Source organism: Festucalex cinctus, chromosome 11 (assembly GCF_051991245.1).
Source record: "Festucalex cinctus isolate MCC-2025b chromosome 11, RoL_Fcin_1.0, whole genome shotgun sequence".
NCBI classification, from domain to species: Eukaryota; Metazoa; Chordata; class Actinopteri; order Syngnathiformes; family Syngnathidae; genus Festucalex; species Festucalex cinctus.
The window spans coordinates 25732757-25753715 of NC_135421.1; the positions used below are offsets into that span (position 1 = coordinate 25732757).

Consider the following 20959-nt stretch of genomic DNA (forward strand, 5'->3'; position numbering starts at 1 on the left):
TAGTTTTAAAGCAAGAATCGGAATAAATTGTGTATTGTGTTTTACCTTTACATTACTGTAGTAAATAACAACAAACCAACAGCGTTAAATGAGTATTTAATAACCAACAAGCACATGGTCAGAAGCTAAAGATCCAGATCCAAGCTAATAATTGACTTTCTACTGTATATTGTTCCTCCAAAACCCCCCGTTAAGAGATCCAAAGTAGCCGTGGCCGGTGGGACCGTGCAAGTGGTTCATCTCCTGCAGCACAGACTCGAAAATCTATCAGTCTGTCTCCAGGAATTCCAAGCGCTGTTAGACACTTTTAGGGGTGGTAACATGAGTGCCTTTAGGGTTTTGAAACAGATGGAAAGATATTTATGTGTGTAAGGAGGATGCTGAGAGAGGTTCTCTTTTATTCCTGTACTATTGCATTGGTAATGAGTCAAATGTTTCACTTGGAATGGCAAGCAAAATTCTCATATCTGACTTCAATTAGCATGATCAAATAAATGATAGAAATGAATAGGATTCATTTTCAATTTTAATCGACTCGGACAGGGAAGTATTCATTTCACATTATTATTGTGAGGAGCTTCACTTAGACTTAACTTAAACTTTTTTTTCTGCCACATAACTTAAGATTTCCTGTAAATCCCTGCCCATTTTTAGGGGGCCGATTTTTCCGCTTCCGCCAGGCTGCCTTGAGCCTGATGAATACCAACAAGCAGTCGCTTCCACAAGAGGACCCCGATGCCGTGATGGTGGACTCGCCCAAAGACAACGAAGACTCGGTAGCCCTACAGAGTTTCCCCTCACCCACCAAGAGCATCTGCAGTCCCATTGAGGCCAACGACACCCACGCCCTCATCAGCTCCAGCCACCACTCCTCCCCGGCCAGCGTGGCTCCCGAACCACTCGACCATTCGTCCCCCAAACTGCTGTGGGACAAGCTTTACCAGACGGAGGTGCACCAGTCCTCTACCTCCCTGTCTAATACCTTTCCGAGAGGAAGCGTCACGAGCATGAGGCGGGCGTCCTCCGTCCACGAGATTGAAGGCTACAGTTCCAATTCCAAAAGCATTTTCAGGGACCGTCATACAAATGAAGGTATGCATTTCTATCCAATTGTCTGTCCATTAACTCATCCACTCCCAGCCATTTTCACTGAAGCAATCTCCATCGCTACAGACTGTTTTACTGGATTTTGACTGATTTTGATTTTGCAAGGCCCACAGAATATTGTGTTGTTAAAAAAAATCTATTTCTGTTTCCATTTTGCAGCAATTAGCATTAGAATATATCTAAGTTTCATCATTATTCACTATTTAAAACAATGGGGAAAAGAAGTTTTTGCAACATGGCCCTGGTTGATCTCTTATACTCTGCTGCCACCTGCTGGCCATTTTTGTAATAACTACCATTGCTTCAACCGTTCTCTGCAGTTGAGAAGCTGCATCAAAGCCTTCTGCATGCTCTAACATATAAAAACGTATAAGTACGTCTTTGGGACACAGGTAATATTTGAAATAGAACGTATTTATACGTTTTTGGGAGCAAATGAGTTAACATGCACAAATCCATATCAGTCTGTCCAGTCACAAACGCACTACACAGAATAATATTTTAACTGTCTGTTCACAACCTCACGCGATTGGTTCCTAATCACCAGGTCCATTTAACCACGTGAAGTCCAGCCTGCTCGGCTCCACGTCTGATTCCAACATCAACAAGTACAGCACCATCAACAAGATCCCCCTGATCGCCCTCACCTTCTCGGAAGGAAACGACAAGAAGACTCACTCTCCTCCGACATCGGAGAAAACCATCATCGCGCCAAAGGTCAAAGACAGGACACACAACGTCACAGAAAAAGTGACACAGGTGAGCCCTTCGTGGTGTATTATTTTTGATGGCGAAATATCAACCCCCGAGCGACCTTTTATTGAAAAAGCTCTTCGATGGTAATTCACAGCTTTCCTGGAAAAGAATAGTCAGGGCCTCTGGCTTAGCGGCGCTTTGTTTGTGGGCTTGGGAAGCTGCCAAAGCCCCAGCGGTGGAGCTCTGACATTCAGGAAGAGAGAGGGGTCGTTCCTGGAAAGCACAGGAATAATAATGAGTTGAAAAAAACTTTTTTTTTTATTTCAAACTTGCATTCTCATTTCAATTCAGTGCTTTAGGCGGGGGGTTAATATAGAAAAGTCCAATGTAATCAAATTGATTTTGACTTGTAAGCTAAACCGCAAGGTTACAGCCGCTACTTATCCATATAACTATATACAGCACTAATACATAGAAGACAAGATAAATGGACAACGCCCCTGCTTATTTTGTAAATTTGCTGTTGCAAAAAAATAATAACAGTCTTGAGTTTTTTGTGCTTGATAATTGATTATTGTAATAGACAAAATATCAGTCAAAATGCACAGAAAAAAAAGCACAATATAGGAAACATACAATATGGAAATAACATATTGTTGTCTTGTTGTATTTTATGAGTTAAATAGTTGTATGATTCCCAAGCAACACATAAATTAGGACTTAGTGGAGTACATTTGAGGTGCCATAACGTAAAAAAACAAACAAAAAAAAACTCTCATCCTACCAGAAAAAAAAACCTTATGGTTTAAGTAAAGTGAGAGAAGCTTATTGGTGCATGTGAGATTATTAGTGATTGAGATAAATTTTGGTGTTAGGGGAGGGTTTTTTGGTGAATGTGAGTTTTTTTGTTGGCTTACTTTTTTGAGCAAGTTGAAGGTTTTTGTAGCGTGAGAGGTCTTGGGTGGATTGCGAGAGTTTGTTTCGTAAGTGAGAGAAATTCGGAATATGTGAGATTTTTTTGTTGCCTGAAATGTGGTGAGTTTTTATTGCCTTGTGAATGTTGGGGTCAAATGGGAGTTTTTGTATAGTGAGAGTTTTTTTGTGACTGTGAGAATTTTTGTTTGTTTGTAAGAGTGTTTTGTGAGCTGAGATTTTTAGAAAATTCTGGAGGATTTCGCAGAGTAAGTTTTTTTTGTGTGAGAGGTTACCATGCGTGAGTTTGTGAGAGTTTATTGGTGAATGATTCTTCTTCTGAGAGGTTTTTTAAAGCAAGGTTTTTTAGTGTTTTTTTTTTTTCAGGGTTATGGGAGTTTTTTGCGAGTGCGAGAAATGTCTTGAGTTTTTATCAAGGGATTTTTCTGCTATGTGAGAGTTTTTGAGTCATTCGGAATTTTTGTAATATGAGCCCTTTTTGGTGTTTGAGGATTATGATATTTTCTTTATTTTTATAATTTTTTTTGATGAATGTTAAGTATTTTTGGTGAGTGTCCAAAGTTTTTTGGTGGTGTGGTTATTCATAAGTGGGTTAAGTTTTTTGTTTTTGTTGTTTTTAGTGTTTGCACTCATTAAAGTTTCTTAACTTTTGCTTGAGAAGTTCAATGATCATTTTGTTTAAATAAAACGTATAACTTTTATATTGTGTGTTTCTTACGCATTTTTTTTTTGACTGATATTCTGTCTGTTACCATGCCCAGTGAACAGCCATAAATATTGGGGCCAGTTATTTTCTTTGCGAGTGAGCAAACTTACAAATTCAGCACAGGATCAAAATAATTATTCCCTCCACTGCACAGAATGTAAAAGCACTTTGAAGGATCCAGCTGAACAGAGATGTCATCCTGCTCGGTGCGATGGCCGATGTCAGCAGAGGAAAGCATTTATATCGAAACAACAAGCATCCCTCATCTATAAATGAACAAACCATCATCGTGATTAAACGCTCTTCCTCCCTGTTGACCTTAGTTTAGTGTTAGGAGACGCCACCAAGACATGAGCGCTGAGTCTTCCTCTTGAGTGTGTTGTATAATTCATGTCTTGAACATAGGGGAATGTGCAGTGACTAGAAAGACCCCGCTGCTGCCCACAGCTTCACTTTTGCACTTTTTTTTTTTTTTTTTTTATGGCACAGGAGAGTCTTTGTCATCCACGGCTTATTAGGCCAAAAACGGGATGACTCAGGACACTGAATAATTTACGATCCAGACAGAATGTATTTGTGGGGACAAATTAAAACTAATGTTTGCTTAGTTTTATTGGAGTTTTTTCTCTCCAAAGTTATCTTTCATGGAATCCGCAAACTACACACAACAAAATGCTGGGTTGTTTTCCGAACCCACTCGCTGAGTAGTGTGCATTTTGAGCACATTTGGTTACTTTAACCCAGTGCTTCTCAATTATTTTCTGTCATGCCCCCCAGTAAGAAGAAAACATCTCGCGCCCCCACCCCCTCCCCGCACGCACTATAAATAGTATCATTTGTCTGTAAAATCGTTATAAGCACACCTCTGCATAACACTGTATCCTTATTAACGTATAAGAGAATAAAAAACGAAAAAAATAAGGACCAACTTACTTCAAAGAATAGCTTTATTAATTGTAACAGAAATGAATTAAAGTGCATCTGAAATTCAAAAATAAAATGAAATCTTTAATTAAACTAAAAACATTTTTTGACTGACCATGTCAAAACCATATGATACGGAAAAAATAAAATTACATAAAATCCATAAATAATAATGCATTCAAACTGATAACCAACATTAACTCAGGAGCACAATATCTAAAAAAAAAAGAACTTTAACCTGCAAAACAAAAATATATAAAATAATTTGTGCTGATTTTTTTTTTTCTGTGTGCAAAGCACACATGCTCAGTGCAAACAAAACCCCATACACCACCGAGCGAATGCCCCCTGCGCATACTCTGCCAATAATGAGAGCGCCACTGCCCCCTAATGTAGTGGAGGTGCAATTGCACTTTATTCTAGGACAGTAAAAAACTATTTGAGAAGCACTGCTTTAACATAAGGGTAGTCAACAATTGGGACCCAGCAGCAGCAGACAGAAGAGATTTTGGACTGATATATAAATGCCAGTGTCGAGTTGTACAGCGCAGGCGAACATTCCGCCCTCATCTCTAATTGTTTTTGGATTGTCGAGCGCGTACGTCGGGAGCGCCACAGTCGTTTCCAAGCCGGCCCATTGTTGCTGCTAATGTGGACGGCTGCACAGAAGGCTTCATCACTCACATTGGCTTTTCCCTCATTGATCTATTTGTCAGAGTCTCTCAGGGAGGACAATTAGGTAAAGAAGTATTACCAAAGCTTGCAATTCCACTTTTTAATTAACGAGGATTGCACACGGCAACTGCATGAGTTTGCTTTTTGTGTACGTCAGCAGTTCTCAAACAGGAATCCCTGATGCACAAAATCATTTGTAATCAATTATAATCTCATATCATTGAAGACAGACAGCTACTGTACGTACCTACTGTGCACATCAGTAACACAAACAATTAATCTAATAAACCAATTAAAAACTTGTATGGTTGTTATTTAAGTCATATAAATCTGACTTTATTGCATGAGTGATTATTTAGCAAAGCCAAATAAGTCATATTTTTTTAGTGTAAAAGATATTTTTTATGATAAAGTCTTATTATTATGAGAACAAAGGCATCTAAGTGTAATAATATGTGAGTAAATTATATTTTTAAAATTTACTTATTGAAAATATTACTTAATTCCTTTGTTAATTTTCACTTTGGTGTCATAATATTATGACATTACTTTGGAAAAGTCCGACTTTATTCTCGTAAAAGTTTTGTTCCAACAAGGTACGTTTTGTTTTAGGGGTTGATCGACTAAAATTGTTTGTGGTCGATCATAATGTGGTGTAATTTGCAATTGTGTTTAACACTGTACAAATTTTATATAAGAAGAGAAAACAGGAAGTGTTTCAAGATCAGCCTTATTTTTGCTGAAGCGATGAGAAAAGACATTGAATGACTCAATCCTCTATCATCCTGCATTTTGTGCCTACAGAAAGCAACTGCTTTAGGCTCATTTTATGACGTACATCTTTGGATTGCACGATTTTTTTTCATGTATAGTGTAAGATGATAAGTTTGTTTGGGAAAAAAAAGATTTGTCCTCTCAATATATTAAATGTTTTTGATATTTTGTCATATTATTTTAATGTGAGTTTAAAAACATTTAATAAGTGCAATAAATGCTATAAAAATGTGCGTTAGGAGAATTTAAATTAGGGTATTTCTGTATTATGAATTTCACTAATCGTGGTGGTCTGGAACATAATTCCCGCTGTGTAGGGGATTTGCTGTAGTGCTGCACACCTAAAAATAGATACACATTGAGGGAAGAAAAAAAAACAAAAAAAACTTAACAATCCTTTTCTGTCTTTTTCAGGTCTTATCGCTGGGAGCCGATGTTCTGCCAGAGTACAAGCTTCAGACGAACCGCATCGACAAGTTCACCATTCTGCATTACAGCCCCTTCAAAGCTGTGTGGGACTGGCTGATCTTGCTGCTGGTCATCTACACGGCCATCCTCACGCCTTACTCCGCCGCCTTTCTTCTCAACGACCAGGAGGAGCAGAGGAGGCGTGAATGCGGATACTCCTGCAGCCCTCTCAACGTGGTGGACCTCATCGTGGACATCATGTTCATCATCGACATCCTCATCAACTTCAGGACCACGTACGTGAACCAGAACGAGGAGGTGGTCAGCCATGCGGCCAAGATAGCCATCCATTACTTTAAAGGCTGGTTCCTAATAGACATGGTGGCGGCTATTCCCTTTGACCTGCTTATCTTCGGCTCAGGATCAGATGAGGTTTGTTATCTCTTTTTTTCTTTTTTTTTTCTTTTTTTGCCCGCTCTTTCCTAAGGGAGTCGAGTATTACTGCATAGAGCCTCAGTCATCCCTGCACAGTCATCTCTTTATTGAGTCCAGACTTGGGCACCCAAGCCACTACTTAAAGCCTAAGTCTTTCTGTCTCAGCGATGGAAGGATTACTTTAAATTGCATGTTTTGTTTTGTTTTTTGAATGGTCCTCATTCTAGAATCCATTTACAAGGATTAATGGCTTACCAAATGGCAATCATTGATGCATTTATGTGACGAGGGGGGGGGGGGGGGGGCAACAGCGCCGTGTGCACAGCTTACATGCAGATGTTAGATAGTCATTGGGAGGCTGGCTGCCAGGCTCGCCGGCTTGTTTGATGGCTCTGGATCCACTTCAGTGCTTGATCGTGCTTTGTAGGCACTCCATTACACCAGAAAAGCTCCTGATTATAAACCATAATCATCTTTTTTTGACCACTGCCGACGCTGCTACTGCTGAGTCAGCTACGCGAGTCTCGTTAAATCTCAATTGCCATGTTTTTCTTACCCACCTAAAGAAAATTGAGTGCACGTGATGGTGGCAGCCAGCGAATCATTTGTCTTTTAATGCAAACAGATTATATGGCGCTGTTTCCATTTTCTATACAGCTTATCCTTACTAAGGTCACGGGTGAGCTGGAGCCTTTCCCGGCTGACTTTTAGCGAGAGGCCAGGTACACCCTGGAGTGGACGAAGCAGCATTGATACTTTGGCAACTTTTCTGGAACAGTCATGATAGTCGTGTGTGACTGAGCCCTGCCGCAAATAGTGAAAAGCAGTCATTTTACACCTCCCTAAAAAGTTTTAGACTGTATTGTAAATGCCCATATATGTCACAAGATGGCTGCTTTATAGTTAAATTCTAATTTTCAGAAACGGCAGGAAGAAAACAACGGTGAAGTTAACCAATTAGGTGTAGGGTTAAGCTTCAGTTTATCTTGCCTTGACCTTTTTTATTTTTTTTCATAAACAAACAAACAAAGTCACAAAGTTTTTTTTTAAATAAATTACAGTAAATTACAATTCACAAACGTTCCTTCTTCTGCATAGACAGCAATACCGAAAGAAATTATTTTTAAATGAACCCCATATTCGGGGGGGCCAGAAGCTCATCTATGATATTATTGACAAAGACAAAAACGAAGGACATTTTCACTGTAATCATATTATTATTTACATTGGTTAGTTTTACTTTTTTAAAAAGCAGTTTCATTTTTATTTCACTTAATTAACGGAAATGCTGTATTCAATTTTAGTTGTATTTATTCTATAATAACAATAATAACCTTGGTCCTGAGGTAACGCTGCCTTTTTTCCTGCTGTGATGGGCCGCAGCTCCACTGCCTCCCTAATGAGGACAAGCGTTATCGAAAACTGATGCATGAAGCTGTTTGTTTTCCCCAAGTGAGAAGCTCTTCAGCTACTACATGATGTAATCCCTCGTGCAGATAAACGTGAATGAACTCGTGTTACATCTGTCATGGCTTATGCGTTTAACTTCAAACGTGTACCTGTCCTGGATACTAGTAAAGCAGGCCATAATTCCAAAGGCGCACTAGTTCTGGTCAAATTCAGCTGTATGTGCATACGATACAGTACGCTGACTGTCTGCATTCCACGTTGGCTTAGAAATACAAAATAATCTCAGTGTAATTTTGTTTTGCAGAGCCACAAATGCCCTCGCTGCATTTCTTGGAATTAACTCACAAAGTATGTTTGCTGTCATACTGCATAATGACTATATGCAATTCCGTAATGCTTGCTATGCATTACTACTCATTGCAGCAGTTTGCACAACAAAAGTCAGCTCAGTGAAGTGCAGCGAAATTAATAGATTGTGGCACGTAGAGGTACTGTACTGTAGTCTCATATCAGTTGTTTATTGTCCCCCTTGGGGAATGGGGTTTTCCGTCATCAGCGCATCATGGAACCTTGTGACATCGTTAGAATACAACAGATTACTTACTGTACATTCATCACTCACAATATATTACTACATAACATTTTCTTCGTTGTCAGCAGCACCATCTGGAAGGCTCACGTGTAGATGAAGAGCTGTGTAGTTTAGTCTAATAATTGGATGAAGGACAACAAGGCAAGCTGTTGTGGCCTATATAACTTTCTGAAAGAAAAATATTTTAAAAATAATAACTAAACTTGTCATTCATTGTAGCTTATGTATAGGCGATAGGCCACGCCATCACCAAGGCACAAGTTCGGCATGACATGTGGCGTAAATCCACGCAGAGGCATGTTAGACCAGGTGTTTGTGATTCCGCAGATGTGCACCGTTGATGGCGTGAACACAGCTGACTCCATTCGTCCCATCAAAGTAGTGGCTTGACTGGAGAGTTGTCACATCTCTGCTGGTGTGGCAACACAACAACATAAGAGGTGGCCCTCATTAAATACAGAAGGGTCAGGTGATCACCGCTAACAACTCAAATATGTCTGGAGATCTCATGTACTGTGTCTATCCCCACCCCAAATTGACTGTGTTCCCCCGAACATTCCTCACCAAAATCGTGTGAGACCAGCTGTGCTAATATTTAGACATGGTCTGAGAAGGTATAAATTCAGACCTGGCACTAAATAGTCATTGAAAATAGAGCCCTGTGTGTTTATTAATGAACGCAACTTAATATTAGGGTTGCTCGATTATGAAGAACATATTAATCATGATTATTTTGGTAATAATTGAAATCACAATTATGATGATCATTTCTTTTTTGGTACAAAACAAGAAAACGTTTCAATGTAAAAAATATTAAGACAAATTAATTCTTTAAAACACTATAATTATGCAAGTTCCTTTTGGAACAAAATTTATTAAATTAGTTATTTTAAAATTTAAAAACAGGTGTAGATGTATAAATTTAAACAACTAAAATAATTTGTATTAATCTTTTTTTTCTTTTTCTTTTTTTTCTTTTTTTTTTTTTTACAATTATGCTGATTTTGAAATTGTGAAGTGCAATGTAATTGAAATTGTAATTGAATTTCCAATAATTGCACAGGCCTACTTAATATGCAGATTTTTTTTCCTGCATTTTCAGGGTGGCGTATTATACACGGGTACGTGTTATTCACAGGATTTTACTGTAGCTGATACATAGACTTTTTGTGACCCGTTTGTTTAGCGGTGTGTCCCGTGAGAATTTTTCGAATGCAGAATATATTTCTTGGCGCAGTAAAGGTTGGAAAACACCGCACAATATACTCTCTACTTTTATGAACCTGAACCTCGTTCATGAAAACCAACTAACCCCAACCCTCACCATGTGTTTAGACGACCACTCTGATTGGCCTGCTGAAGACGGCGAGGCTGCTTCGTCTGGTCCGAGTAGCCAGGAAGCTGGACCGCTACTCGGAGTACGGCGCCGCCGTATTGATGCTGTTAATGTGCATCTTTGCCCTCATCGCCCACTGGCTGGCCTGCATCTGGTACGCCATTGGCAATGTGGAAAAGCCTTACTTGGAGCACAAGATTGGCTGGCTGGACAATCTGGGAGTGTCCATAGGGAAGAAATACAACTACAGTGATCCCAATTCTGGTCCCTCCATCAAGGACAAGTACGTCACCGCACTTTACTTCACCTTCAGCAGTCTAACCAGCGTGGGATTTGGCAACGTTTCCCCAAACACAAACTCGGAGAAGATCTTTTCTATTTGTGTCATGCTGATCGGATGTGAGTACAAACGCCCAACAGGATTTTCAATCACAATTAACTCATTCACTCGCAGCCATTTTCAGTGAAGCAGCCCCCTTCGCTCCTAGTTGTTTTACTGGATTTTGACTGATTTTGCAAGGTCCAAAGAAGATACTGTTCTATTGCTATAAAAACATGGAACCTACCAAAACAAAGATTAGTCTCTTCTTTCATCAGGAAAAAAAAAAAGTAATTTCTATCTGTTTCCATTTTGCAGCAATTAGCATTAGAATATAGTTAAGTTTCATCATAATTCACAAACCTGTTGAAAACACTGGCAAAAAGGGCTTGTTGCAACATGGTCCTGGCTGATCTCTTGTACTCTGCTACCACCTGCTGGCCATTTTTATGTAATAATTACCGCTTTAAGTGACATCTTCATGTCATAAGCTGTATCAAAGCTCTAGCATAAAAAAAAGCATATAAATACGTTTTGGGGAGAGAAGGACAGAGTAATACAAAACGTATTTATACGTTTTTGGGTTTGAGTGAGTTAATAAAATGCAATTTCTGTATTTCAGCCCTGATGTACGCCAGCATCTTCGGGAACGTCTCAGCCATCATCCAGAGGTTGTACTCGGGTACGGCACGCTACCACGCGCAAATGTTACGGGTCAAAGAGTTCATCCGTTTTCATCAGATACCCAATCCGCTGAGGCAGAGGCTGGAGGAGTATTTCCAACACTCCTGGGCCTACACCAACGGCATTGACATGAACACGGTACGTAAAAAGCGCACAAAACCACTCGTCGCATTTTATGCGTAAATCTAAAGGCCAAGTGTTTTCTCTTTTTGTCTGCTTTACATTGTGGACTTGATGTCTTTTCTTTGGCAAGAGCAGGAGGTGCGTATTCCATTTTATTATCTTGTCTAATTCAAGAGCCAAGTGGGTCACTGTGTCAGCACGGTTTGAAATAAACATCCCCAACCCCCATAGCTGTGGTATAGAAACAAGTGGGGGGGTGCAAGTTGAGCTGAAGTGCCATATTGTATTTGTACTTATGGCAAGACATGTCGTTCTATATTACTGGGGGTGAATGGTCCATGTAGTCATACTAATGTTCAACCAATAGGATTCTTAATGCTGAACAGGATTGAATTTGAACAAAATGTAAATGTGCAGCAGAAAATGTGAGCTATTGTTTTCCTCTAAAATCAAACACCTGTTGCTTTAGAAATACATGGGAAGGGCTACCAGTTGCATACACATCATAGATAGACTGATATGTTTTGTTGTTGTTGTTGTTGTTGTTTTATTTGGGGACGATAACGTTTATTAGTAGTCAAGGAGGCCCATAACCAATATTTGAAGCCATATATTTTTTTTTCCAGTAAAATTCAGTTTAAAAAAAAATGGGGGGGGGGGGGGGGGGGGGGGTTGCATTAGTGTCAAAATTGTTTGAAAAGTACAAATGCCAATCTTGACTTGGTTGTAATGTCTTAAAATATTAATGCTTATTGAACTTTTTTTTTTTTTACTTTTCAAAATGTATATATTTTTTTATCTTAGACAATATACTTCATTTTAAATATCTTTAAAAAAAATGTTTAGGGAACTTCCAAGTTTATCCATACGTTAGTAACTGACATGGACCCTTAAAGAAGTAAATAACATTGGTCTTTTTTTCCCTACATTAAAAAAAAAAAAAGAAATCTTAAACTTTCACATGTCTTTGTTTTAATGTTGAACACAAACAAAAGGTTCAAATGGTTTCCAGTGTCCACAGAATAACTTATACTGAATAGTTTCCTGAGCCGTGAGATTTTGAAAAAAGGCTGATACTGATGTTCGTCAAAATGCCCAATATCTGTGCCGAATATCGGCCTATCACTACAATTAGCTACACGTTATTAATGTTATTCATCTATGTGGACAGTCAATGATCGCCTGCACCTTGTCTGTCACCCCTGCTAGACAACATTCCAACTTGACATTCTTCTCACTTGAATTTTAAAATGCACTTCACATGGGCTCGTGATTGATTTGAATTGTGCGCTCATTTCTTCGACCTCCTCATAGGTGCTCAAAGGTTTTCCGGAGTGCCTGCAGGCAGATATCTGTCTTCATCTCAATAATAACCTCCTTCACAACTGCAAAGTGTTCCAAGGAGCCACCAAAGGCTGCCTGAGGGCCTTGGCGATGCACTTCAAGACCACTCACGCCCCACCTGGGGACACTCTGGTCCACAGTGGCGACGTACTCACTGCCCTCTACTTCCTGTCCCGCGGCTCTATTGAGATCCTGAAAGATGACATTGTGGTGGCCATTTTGGGTAAATTGTATCTCTTTTTCACCTTGTTTACTTTGTTGCCCTCAACAAAATGGTCCCCAAATTGTGTTATTGTCAAGTGGATACGTATGACTTGTCATATCCCAGATAAACGTACACTGAAAGGTCCGTTTTTGTTTGACATTTTGACATTTCACGGTGCAGCATGTGCATTAGGGATGCGTTGGCAGACATCCACGTTCGTGATAAACTCACTGGCCACATTATGTAATAACTGGATAATCTGCTGACATCCCGTACAAGCAGCTTGTGCTGTCATTCACACACACACACACACACACACACACATTCTGACTCACAGTCTAAGCAAAGTATTCATTCAAACTTTTAACTCGTTGTTTCTTATTGGGCAGCGTTCTGACCTAGTGGTTAACACATCTGCCTCATAGTCTTAGTGTCCAGGGTTTGAATCTCAGCTTCAGGCCTTCATGCCTGTGTGGCATTTACATGCTCTCCCCATGAAACATGTACGTGAGGTTCATTGGAGATGTTAAAATTGTCAGTAGGTGTGAATGGTTGTTTGTCTATATGTGCCCTGTGTTCGAATGGCGGCCAGTGCAAGGTGGACCACACCTCTCGCCAAGTCAGCAGGGATAGGTACCCAAATTATGCGCTTGGCAACATAATTCACTTAGTAAGATAACTGTGTAATGTTTAACAAATATATTTTTAATTTCTGGAAGCTTTTTATAACTATTGATATTTTACTATGACGGACACATCTATACACATAATATCATTACTACAAAATGTTAAGGGTAATTAGCTTGTCTGTAGCTAACCATTGTTTCAGCCTCTATGGGGTATATGCAATGGAAGAGGCGGGACTTCCGTGATTTTGCACAAGTTTGGTTCCGGTCCGGGTTGCGAACCCGCAACTGAGGGGCACAAAGTCGGAAGCACAAGTATTTTGACGCAGTCCACACGTCGCAAACCGATGCAGAACCAAAGCTGATGTGCAAAAACAGTCCCGCCTCTTCCGTGGCATATACCCCATTGAAGAAAGGCAAAAGGATGGTCTTAATGTCACTGAAACATAATGTTTCGTTTCGTTCCGTTTCGTTTCGTTCCGTTCCGTTTCGTTTCGTTCCTTTACGTTTCCTTTCGTTTCGTTCCGTTTCGTTCCGTTTCATTTCATTTTGTTCCTTTTCTTGTCTTCGTTCCTTTTCGTTCCTTTTCGTTTCTTTTCGATTCGTTTCGTTCCATTTCGTTTCGTTTAAGTTTCTTTAATCTGCTACGTTTTTGTGATTTTGATTAGGACACCAAAGACACTTTATCATAATACTGACACAACATGGATAATTGCTCTCTGTGAGTGTCAGTCAAACCTTTGTTCAGTATTATCATCTTAATAAAGCGTCAATCCCATTAAATTGTGAATTTGAAATGCTACTATTAGTGTAAATTGCAAAAAGCATACACCCAATGACATTATCAGGTGGAAAAGGGTTCAATTTGAATTTTCAATAGGCTAAAGAAAGAGCTTTTTCTTTTCTTTTCTTTTTTTTGAGTAATTGTAACACCTCACGTCAACACATTTTGACAAGACGGGCGCCCTCACCATTTGTGCCCTCTGGCCAACAGGGGCGAGAGCGAGGCGCTGGCATTTCTATTAAGTGGATCCATAAAAGGTTGTTAAAAGAGCATGGGCAACTGTCGGCCGATTCTTGACAGCACAGGAGGACGAGGGATTATTTTAGAAAAATATCAATATGTCGTGAACATTTTTCACCTGAGCTGAATTTGTCGTATTTTGTTATTGCATATTGCACACGTTCTAATAATGCCTTTCATGGGCGAGGTAAAGCCAGGTGAGCTCGGATTAAAAGTGCATTTGTCCACGAGATGAATGCTCCCTAAAGCCAAACCTGACACAATGAGGCTTAAGCACGGGCTGCTGAATCACACACGCTCATTATTAACATCCCCAGCGAAAATGTCACCGATCCCATTGATCAGTCTACTTAGAGTAGCTACAGCGTACAGTGTGACGCCAACAACATGCTTGATCAGCACCGCTTTGCTCCATTTCTTTGGGGGAAAACCTGCATTTTAGCACAATGCCACGCATGAGGTATGAGGCTCACCTGCAGCCAAACGAGACTGTACATTGTGCTCACGGCGCAGGTATACAATAACATCTTCAACTATGGCCCATGAGCAGTTCATTTGCTACTGATATAGATCAACTTCAGCACCAATGCATAAATTCAATCATTGGCTACTTTTCCATGCTCATTCATGCATGAGCCCAAGAAATCATTTTGGATTAACTCAATAGAAAGGTCGAAAAAGACCTGTATCTGAATCTTTTTGCTTCATTGCACTACAGTGTAACTTCCATCAATCTCATTTTCTATAGTGCTTGTCCTTACTAGGGTCACGACTCACAAGTGAACTGGAGCTCAAACCCAGCTGACTTTGCTTTTACCATATAGGCATAAAAAGCGAGCTAACTGCATATCACCATGCTCCGGTTAACCATTTATATGAACAAAAAGATGCTCAAGTTCCTTTATCCTCCTGACTACCAGGGGGAAAAAAAAGATATTGTCCAATCATGTTTATTTTGATATTCCCCAATCTTTGTGAAGTAACTAGAATACTGCAAAAGAAATTTTTGAGAAAAAAAAAAGTTTTTATTTTCAAGCTATGATGTGTCCACTTCAGAGGACATTTTTTAAAACTTAAATACTAGGCTCAAATACAGTTAAAATAATTCAAACAATACTTTAATGTGTTCTTAAGAGTCTTGTGAAAAACATGCTAACAACATTTAAAGCCTAAATTTATTCAATAAAAAGTGTTTTACATTTACTTTTCCTCTTCCCTAAAAAGTGCTTGCAACGAGGGAAGCCATTTTCTTTTATGACGCAATCAAAGGTAGCAAAGCCACACCCCTACATATTTGCTATCATTGGAAATCTCTGAATGTCCTCTATAGAACACAAAAATGAGTTAATTCAATCATATGCACTTGGTGGAAGATATTCAGGTTTAAAAAGGTCCACTGCAGTGGACAAATTTGAATTGCTGGTAGTCAGGAGGATACAGAGCCATCAAAATTCATCGTAAAACTGTTTAACAAAGTACACATGCAATGTAATTAGAGCTCACATGTTGATCTTTTGTGTTTGGTGTTGGTCAAAACCAGGGAAAAATGACATCTTTGGTGAAATGATCCATCTTTTTGCCAAACCTGGAAAGTCCAACGCTGACGTGCGGGCTCTGAGTTACTGCGACCTGAGCACCATCCAAAGGGAGGACCTTTTGGAGGTGTTGGACATGTACCCAGAATTTGCAGACTACTTCTTTGCCAACCTGGAGCTGACCTTCAATCTCAGAGATGAGTCTGCGAAGGTAGACAATTTTATATTTATATCGATAATTGTCTCAGTAACGAGTTTGAGAGGCAGAGAAACTTGGTCGGGCCAGACAGTGATCTTGTACAGTTGAAGCAGGGACTGGATGTCCCCAATTTGTGCCTGCCGGCTAAAGTCTTGTTCCGAAGTGTCGATATGCGCCTGTTGTCTCAGCCACAGATGAAGGCGCACACATTTAAGAGAAGCACATTGCATGCTGCCTCCTTGATCAATTTTGACAGTCAGCGACAGTGTGAAAGTGCACTGGAGTCGTCTACAGGACCTCAGTGGAACGGCAATACATTTTGTAACTTTTTTTTTTTGTATTCATCGGCAAAAATGTTTGGAATTTACAACATGTCAAGTATTTTTATTCAATTGAAGCGTGATGAATTAAGTAAACAATGCTATAGCATAGTTGTTAGCCATATTGGCTTTTGCTCTCTCCAAATGTGGTCTTCAACTATGCGAGACAAATGACTTTCCACAGTGATAGAGCTCTTAACATGTACGGTAATATTTATATTAACGCAGCCTCCCAGTCCCGAGGGCTGTGATTCCGATGGCGAGGGCACCAGGAGTATTAAAAGACGGATTTCCTTCACGCCAGAGCCGCCCAAAGGTACGTCTTCAATCGAGAATCAATACACAACAACAACATCCCCAATCATGCTTAGTGGACAAGCATTGTTATTTTTGCTGTTCCCCAGCGGAAAACAATGAAGTCAGTACAGAACTGGAAAATGGGGAGTCAAACCTGTGCCTAAAGAGATGTTCCGAAGTCCGGGGTCCATCGGCACCCGGCAGCCCTGTTCTCGACTCTAATCTTCTCGGACACAACGAGGTCACACACGGCTTGAGGAGAAGTCCATCTTTTCAAGGTAACACGTTTGTTTCCCTTTGGAAAAAAAAAAGAAAAAAAAAGGGAATTACTCTTTCTTGAAATCGAGATAGTGGCGGTACCTGAACTTGTTGTGCGAGCCAGCCATTGTAAAAGCAAGGTGCGAAGAATCCAATTATAACACGCAGCCGACATCAATTCTTTGCGGTAGCATTCAACAGAGAAGGTTTGAGTGAGAAATACATCACAATACATGCAGTCTTCCACGCTGCTGATTCTGATCTCTTGCGGTACAAATGACATAAAACGTCACTGTGGACGTGTTCGTGCCGAGCCCATATCAAGTTGCCCCCTCATATTCGCAGTTTGTCCCCGTGTCTCAAATGCAATGTGTTTAAAATGTGTATTTAAGTATTTTAATGAGCTGTGTTTAAATATGTGCGAGGGCTAAAATTATCCATCTATCCATTTTCTTGACCGCTTATACCTCACAAGGGTCGCAGGGGGTGCTGGAGCCTATCTCAGCTGGCTTTGGGCAGTAGACGGGGGACACCCTGGACCGGTTGCCAGCCAATCGCAGGGCACACAGAGACGAACAACCATCCTCACTCACAAGCACACTTGGGGACAATTCGGAGCGCCCAATTAACCTGCCCTGCATGTCTTTGGAATGTGGAAGGAGACCGGAGTACCCGGAGAAGACCCACGCAGGCACAGGGATAACATGCAAACTCCACCCAGGAAGGCCCGAGCCTGGACTCGAACCTGACTCCTCAGAACTGGCTTTGGACAGGCAGCAAGCAAAAAAAGCGCCACACGCCGATGCTAACGATCCGAGGCGCTGTAAATAGCAGCTGTAACCGGACGCGGCTGCAACAAATGAGTGCATCAATGACGTACCTTTTAAAGGCTGGCATGCACGTCCGTAGCGGTTTGATGGCTCGGCTTCAGTATGCAACACCTCACTTTGTCTGTGCACTTTTACAACTTTTTCCCAAATAACCTGACAGGGATTCTGCTGCGTGACTTTACAACTGCTCACAAAGTTTCACTCGAACGAATTGCAATAAAAAAGATTTGATTAGATTGCTTGCTATTCAGTATTTGCTCTCAAAAAGTAGTGATCATTCATAAAATGTTGCTTGCATAGAAATGTGTTGAATAAAATGTATGAAATATAATAATTATGTGTCATACGATTAACAGGTGAACTGTCCAGGTAGTATGCCGCTTCTGGCCCCAAGTTAGCTTGGATAAGCGCCAGCTCACCTATTACGGATCACTGGTGTAGAAAATGAATTCAGGCTTTTCTTGATGCCTAAAGGGATACTTGACTCATTGAGCCATTTTCAGCAGTAAATAGTTAATATTTTTTCCAGAATTTATTTGATAACTTCATTTTCATCTACATTTAATACCTTTAAAAAACTTTTCCTTTTTGTTCCATATTCTGTCGACTGAAGATGACATCACCTGTGTTGAGGAAGTAGGTAAAGAACAATCATGGCTCAGTTGACCAAACCCAGAAAACAGGTGAGCCATGATTGGTTGTTACCTACTTCCTCAGCACAGGTGATGTCATCTTCAGTCGACAGCAAGTGGGAAAAATATTTTTTAAAGGTATTAATTGTACATGCTGTGATTGGCTGGCAACCAGTTCAGGGTGTACCCTGCCTAGTGCCCAAAGCCAGCTGGGATAGGCTCCAGCACCCCCCGCGACCCTTGTGAGGAATGAGTGGTTAAGAAAATGGATGGATAATTGTATATGAAATATAAACCTGAATACCATATTTAGACCAGTGGGGCTGCATAGAACATATTATATTGTCAAAAAAATTTTTTTAGGGTGGTTGACTTACCCTAAATAAAAAAAAAAAATAATGCATATAAAAAAATAAAATAAAATCCACATTAACTTATAGTACAGAGGTGTAACTATGGTGAGTTAAAAATAGTTAATAATAATCTCAAACTTTAAAATGATGACCAAAATCAAACTAAATTTAGTCCCGTGACGTCCCCAATGTTAGACAGGGCTTTAAGTTCAAACATGATGTTACTTCTACTTCAACTACTCTAACAAAACAGTGTTGTTCTTCCTTCTATTGTTCCTTTGGCTTGCTCAGTGGATGCTGAGGCCGTGTGAGGACAAAGCGCATAGAAAAGGGACACACGACAGAGAACAGGTTTCCTCGTATCTTTATGGCTCATCGTGCTGGTACAAAGCCACCTGCGCACACTGCGTCCACAGATAGACAAACCATACAAGTGGCCAGTTTTTTTTATTTATTTATTTTATTCCAAAAAGGGCTCCTGACACACGTGATTGCAAAGCAAATGCAATGATAGCAGGTGTCCAGCTGTGATAACAAGGGGATTCGTTTGCCACTTGAAAGCAGTGCTGTAGTAATTCCACTGGGACAAAGGCCTGATGAATTACAACAGAGACACCACACTCAGCAAACCTTTTCAGATTAATGACAGACTATTTTAACGAGCAAGGTTATTTTTTTATTTTTTTGTTTTGTTTTGTTTTTTTCAGCGGCGACGCTGATCTGCCCCACATGTGTGCGTGTAAAGGATGCATGTTACTTTTGCGCTCTCTGCAGATCTGTGCTGTGACAAATGGGTGTGCAAGAAGCCGACAGACTACCTGGATGAGTCAGCACACTTCCACGAGCTGAAAGGAGACGATAATTCGGCCAGCGAGCTTACCTACGGAGAGGTGGAACAGCGCTTAAATCAGCTTCAAGAGCATTTAAACAGGTATGGTTTTTGCTTTTGTGGGTGGCCAATTAAAAGCGCTGATATGATTGTGTCGTGTCAGCAAATAAATCTGTCATCCCAGCATTTCTCACTAGCGACTGTATGAATATTAAATTCAATTTTAATCAGTTTTCATTTGCTTATAATTGACTTTATATGAAACATGTCGGGAATATTTTAGATAAAATTAAAAATAAATAAATACTGGTTATGTTAAGGGCCTTTTCACACTGCACTTAGCAGTGCGATCATTCCCCACCACCAATTTAAATATGTTTATTCAGAAGCGGCTGTGCAGTGACGTCAGAAGGCACATCCAATCAGAGAAGTGCTGGCAGAGTGACTTCAACGTGCTACCAGCAAAAGAGTGTAGCAGAATAGTATACAGTAAATGGCTTGGAGACAATAAAGGCAATAATAATAAATAATATAGGCCTAAACAATGTGGATTTTTATTTTTATTTTTTATTTATTTTTTTATTTTTTTAGGCTGATGCCAATTCTGATATTTAGCAGGATAAAATTCTGATAACCAATTAATAAAAATTAATTACTGGCAGAACATTTGTTTTTTTTTTAATTCTTTGTCTTTTAGTATTTGAGAAAAATGTGAAAAAAAGAGAACAATTTGAAAATAAATTTAAAAAAAATTTCAAAACGTTTTTTTTTTTTTTTCCCTATTTTAAAAAGAGCTAATATCAGCCAATTAATCAGCCGTGCCCGAGTAATAAATACGTCATGAGTTGTCACGACCAAATTAGCGTAGAAAAGCCTTCTTGGTAGGCTGCTAAGCAATTACTGCCAAATATGGGCAAGCTTGCGCTGGGGCGCCGTCGTCCCTACACAATGCCCTTGCAATGAACACCAAGAAAACCAAGTGCAGTGTGAAAAGGGCTTTGTGCTTGTTATGTTTAAGTGTGTTTTAAGTGATGAGGTTGCCCATGGATAAATATCTCCCTTGTAAAGTGATCGCTGGATACTAGTGAATAGACCACAGATGTGCAAAATACATTAAAAAAAAAGTTGTGGGTTTGTCAGAATCATCGAATGATAGGTCAATATTCTTTTGTCCAATATATTTCAATACAGTGTTTATGTCCAAACTGTGAATAATGCTATTTAATGTACTTTTTAAGAATAAAATATTTTTGACGACTGCTAAGGCTCACTATGCTACCGTTGTTGGTCATGATGGTAATATTTGGAGAGTTGTTGTTTTTTTTTTTTTTTTATCGTTTATTATTTAGATAGTAAAAAGTTTGAGAACTACTGATGTAGTAAAT

At 39.7% G+C, this 20959-nt stretch overlaps 1 protein-coding gene across 6 annotated transcripts in view; it reads left to right on the forward strand.

The window, feature by feature from the left end:
* kcnh7b (potassium channel, voltage gated eag related subfamily H, member 7b) overlaps positions 1-20959 on the forward strand; it is a 92856-nt gene that overhangs the window by 68691 nt on the left and 3206 nt on the right. For 5 of the 6 annotated variants that reach the window (XM_077536183.1, XM_077536188.1, XM_077536186.1 and 2 more), the window contains 10 exons: positions 655-1092; positions 1655-1866; positions 6230-6655; positions 9996-10395; positions 10938-11138; positions 12435-12689; positions 15862-16067; positions 16604-16691; positions 16780-16950; positions 19520-19676. In XM_077536183.1, the coding sequence (XP_077392309.1) occupies positions 655-1092; positions 1655-1866; positions 6230-6655; positions 9996-10395; positions 10938-11138; positions 12435-12689; positions 15862-16067; positions 16604-16691; positions 16780-16950; positions 19520-19676 (2554 nt within the window). The remainder of the gene's footprint in view (positions 1-654; positions 1093-1654; positions 1867-6229; positions 6656-9995; positions 10396-10937; positions 11139-12434; positions 12690-15861; positions 16068-16603; positions 16692-16779; positions 16951-19519; positions 19677-20959) is intronic. The other variant, XM_077536187.1, reaches the window with a different exon arrangement.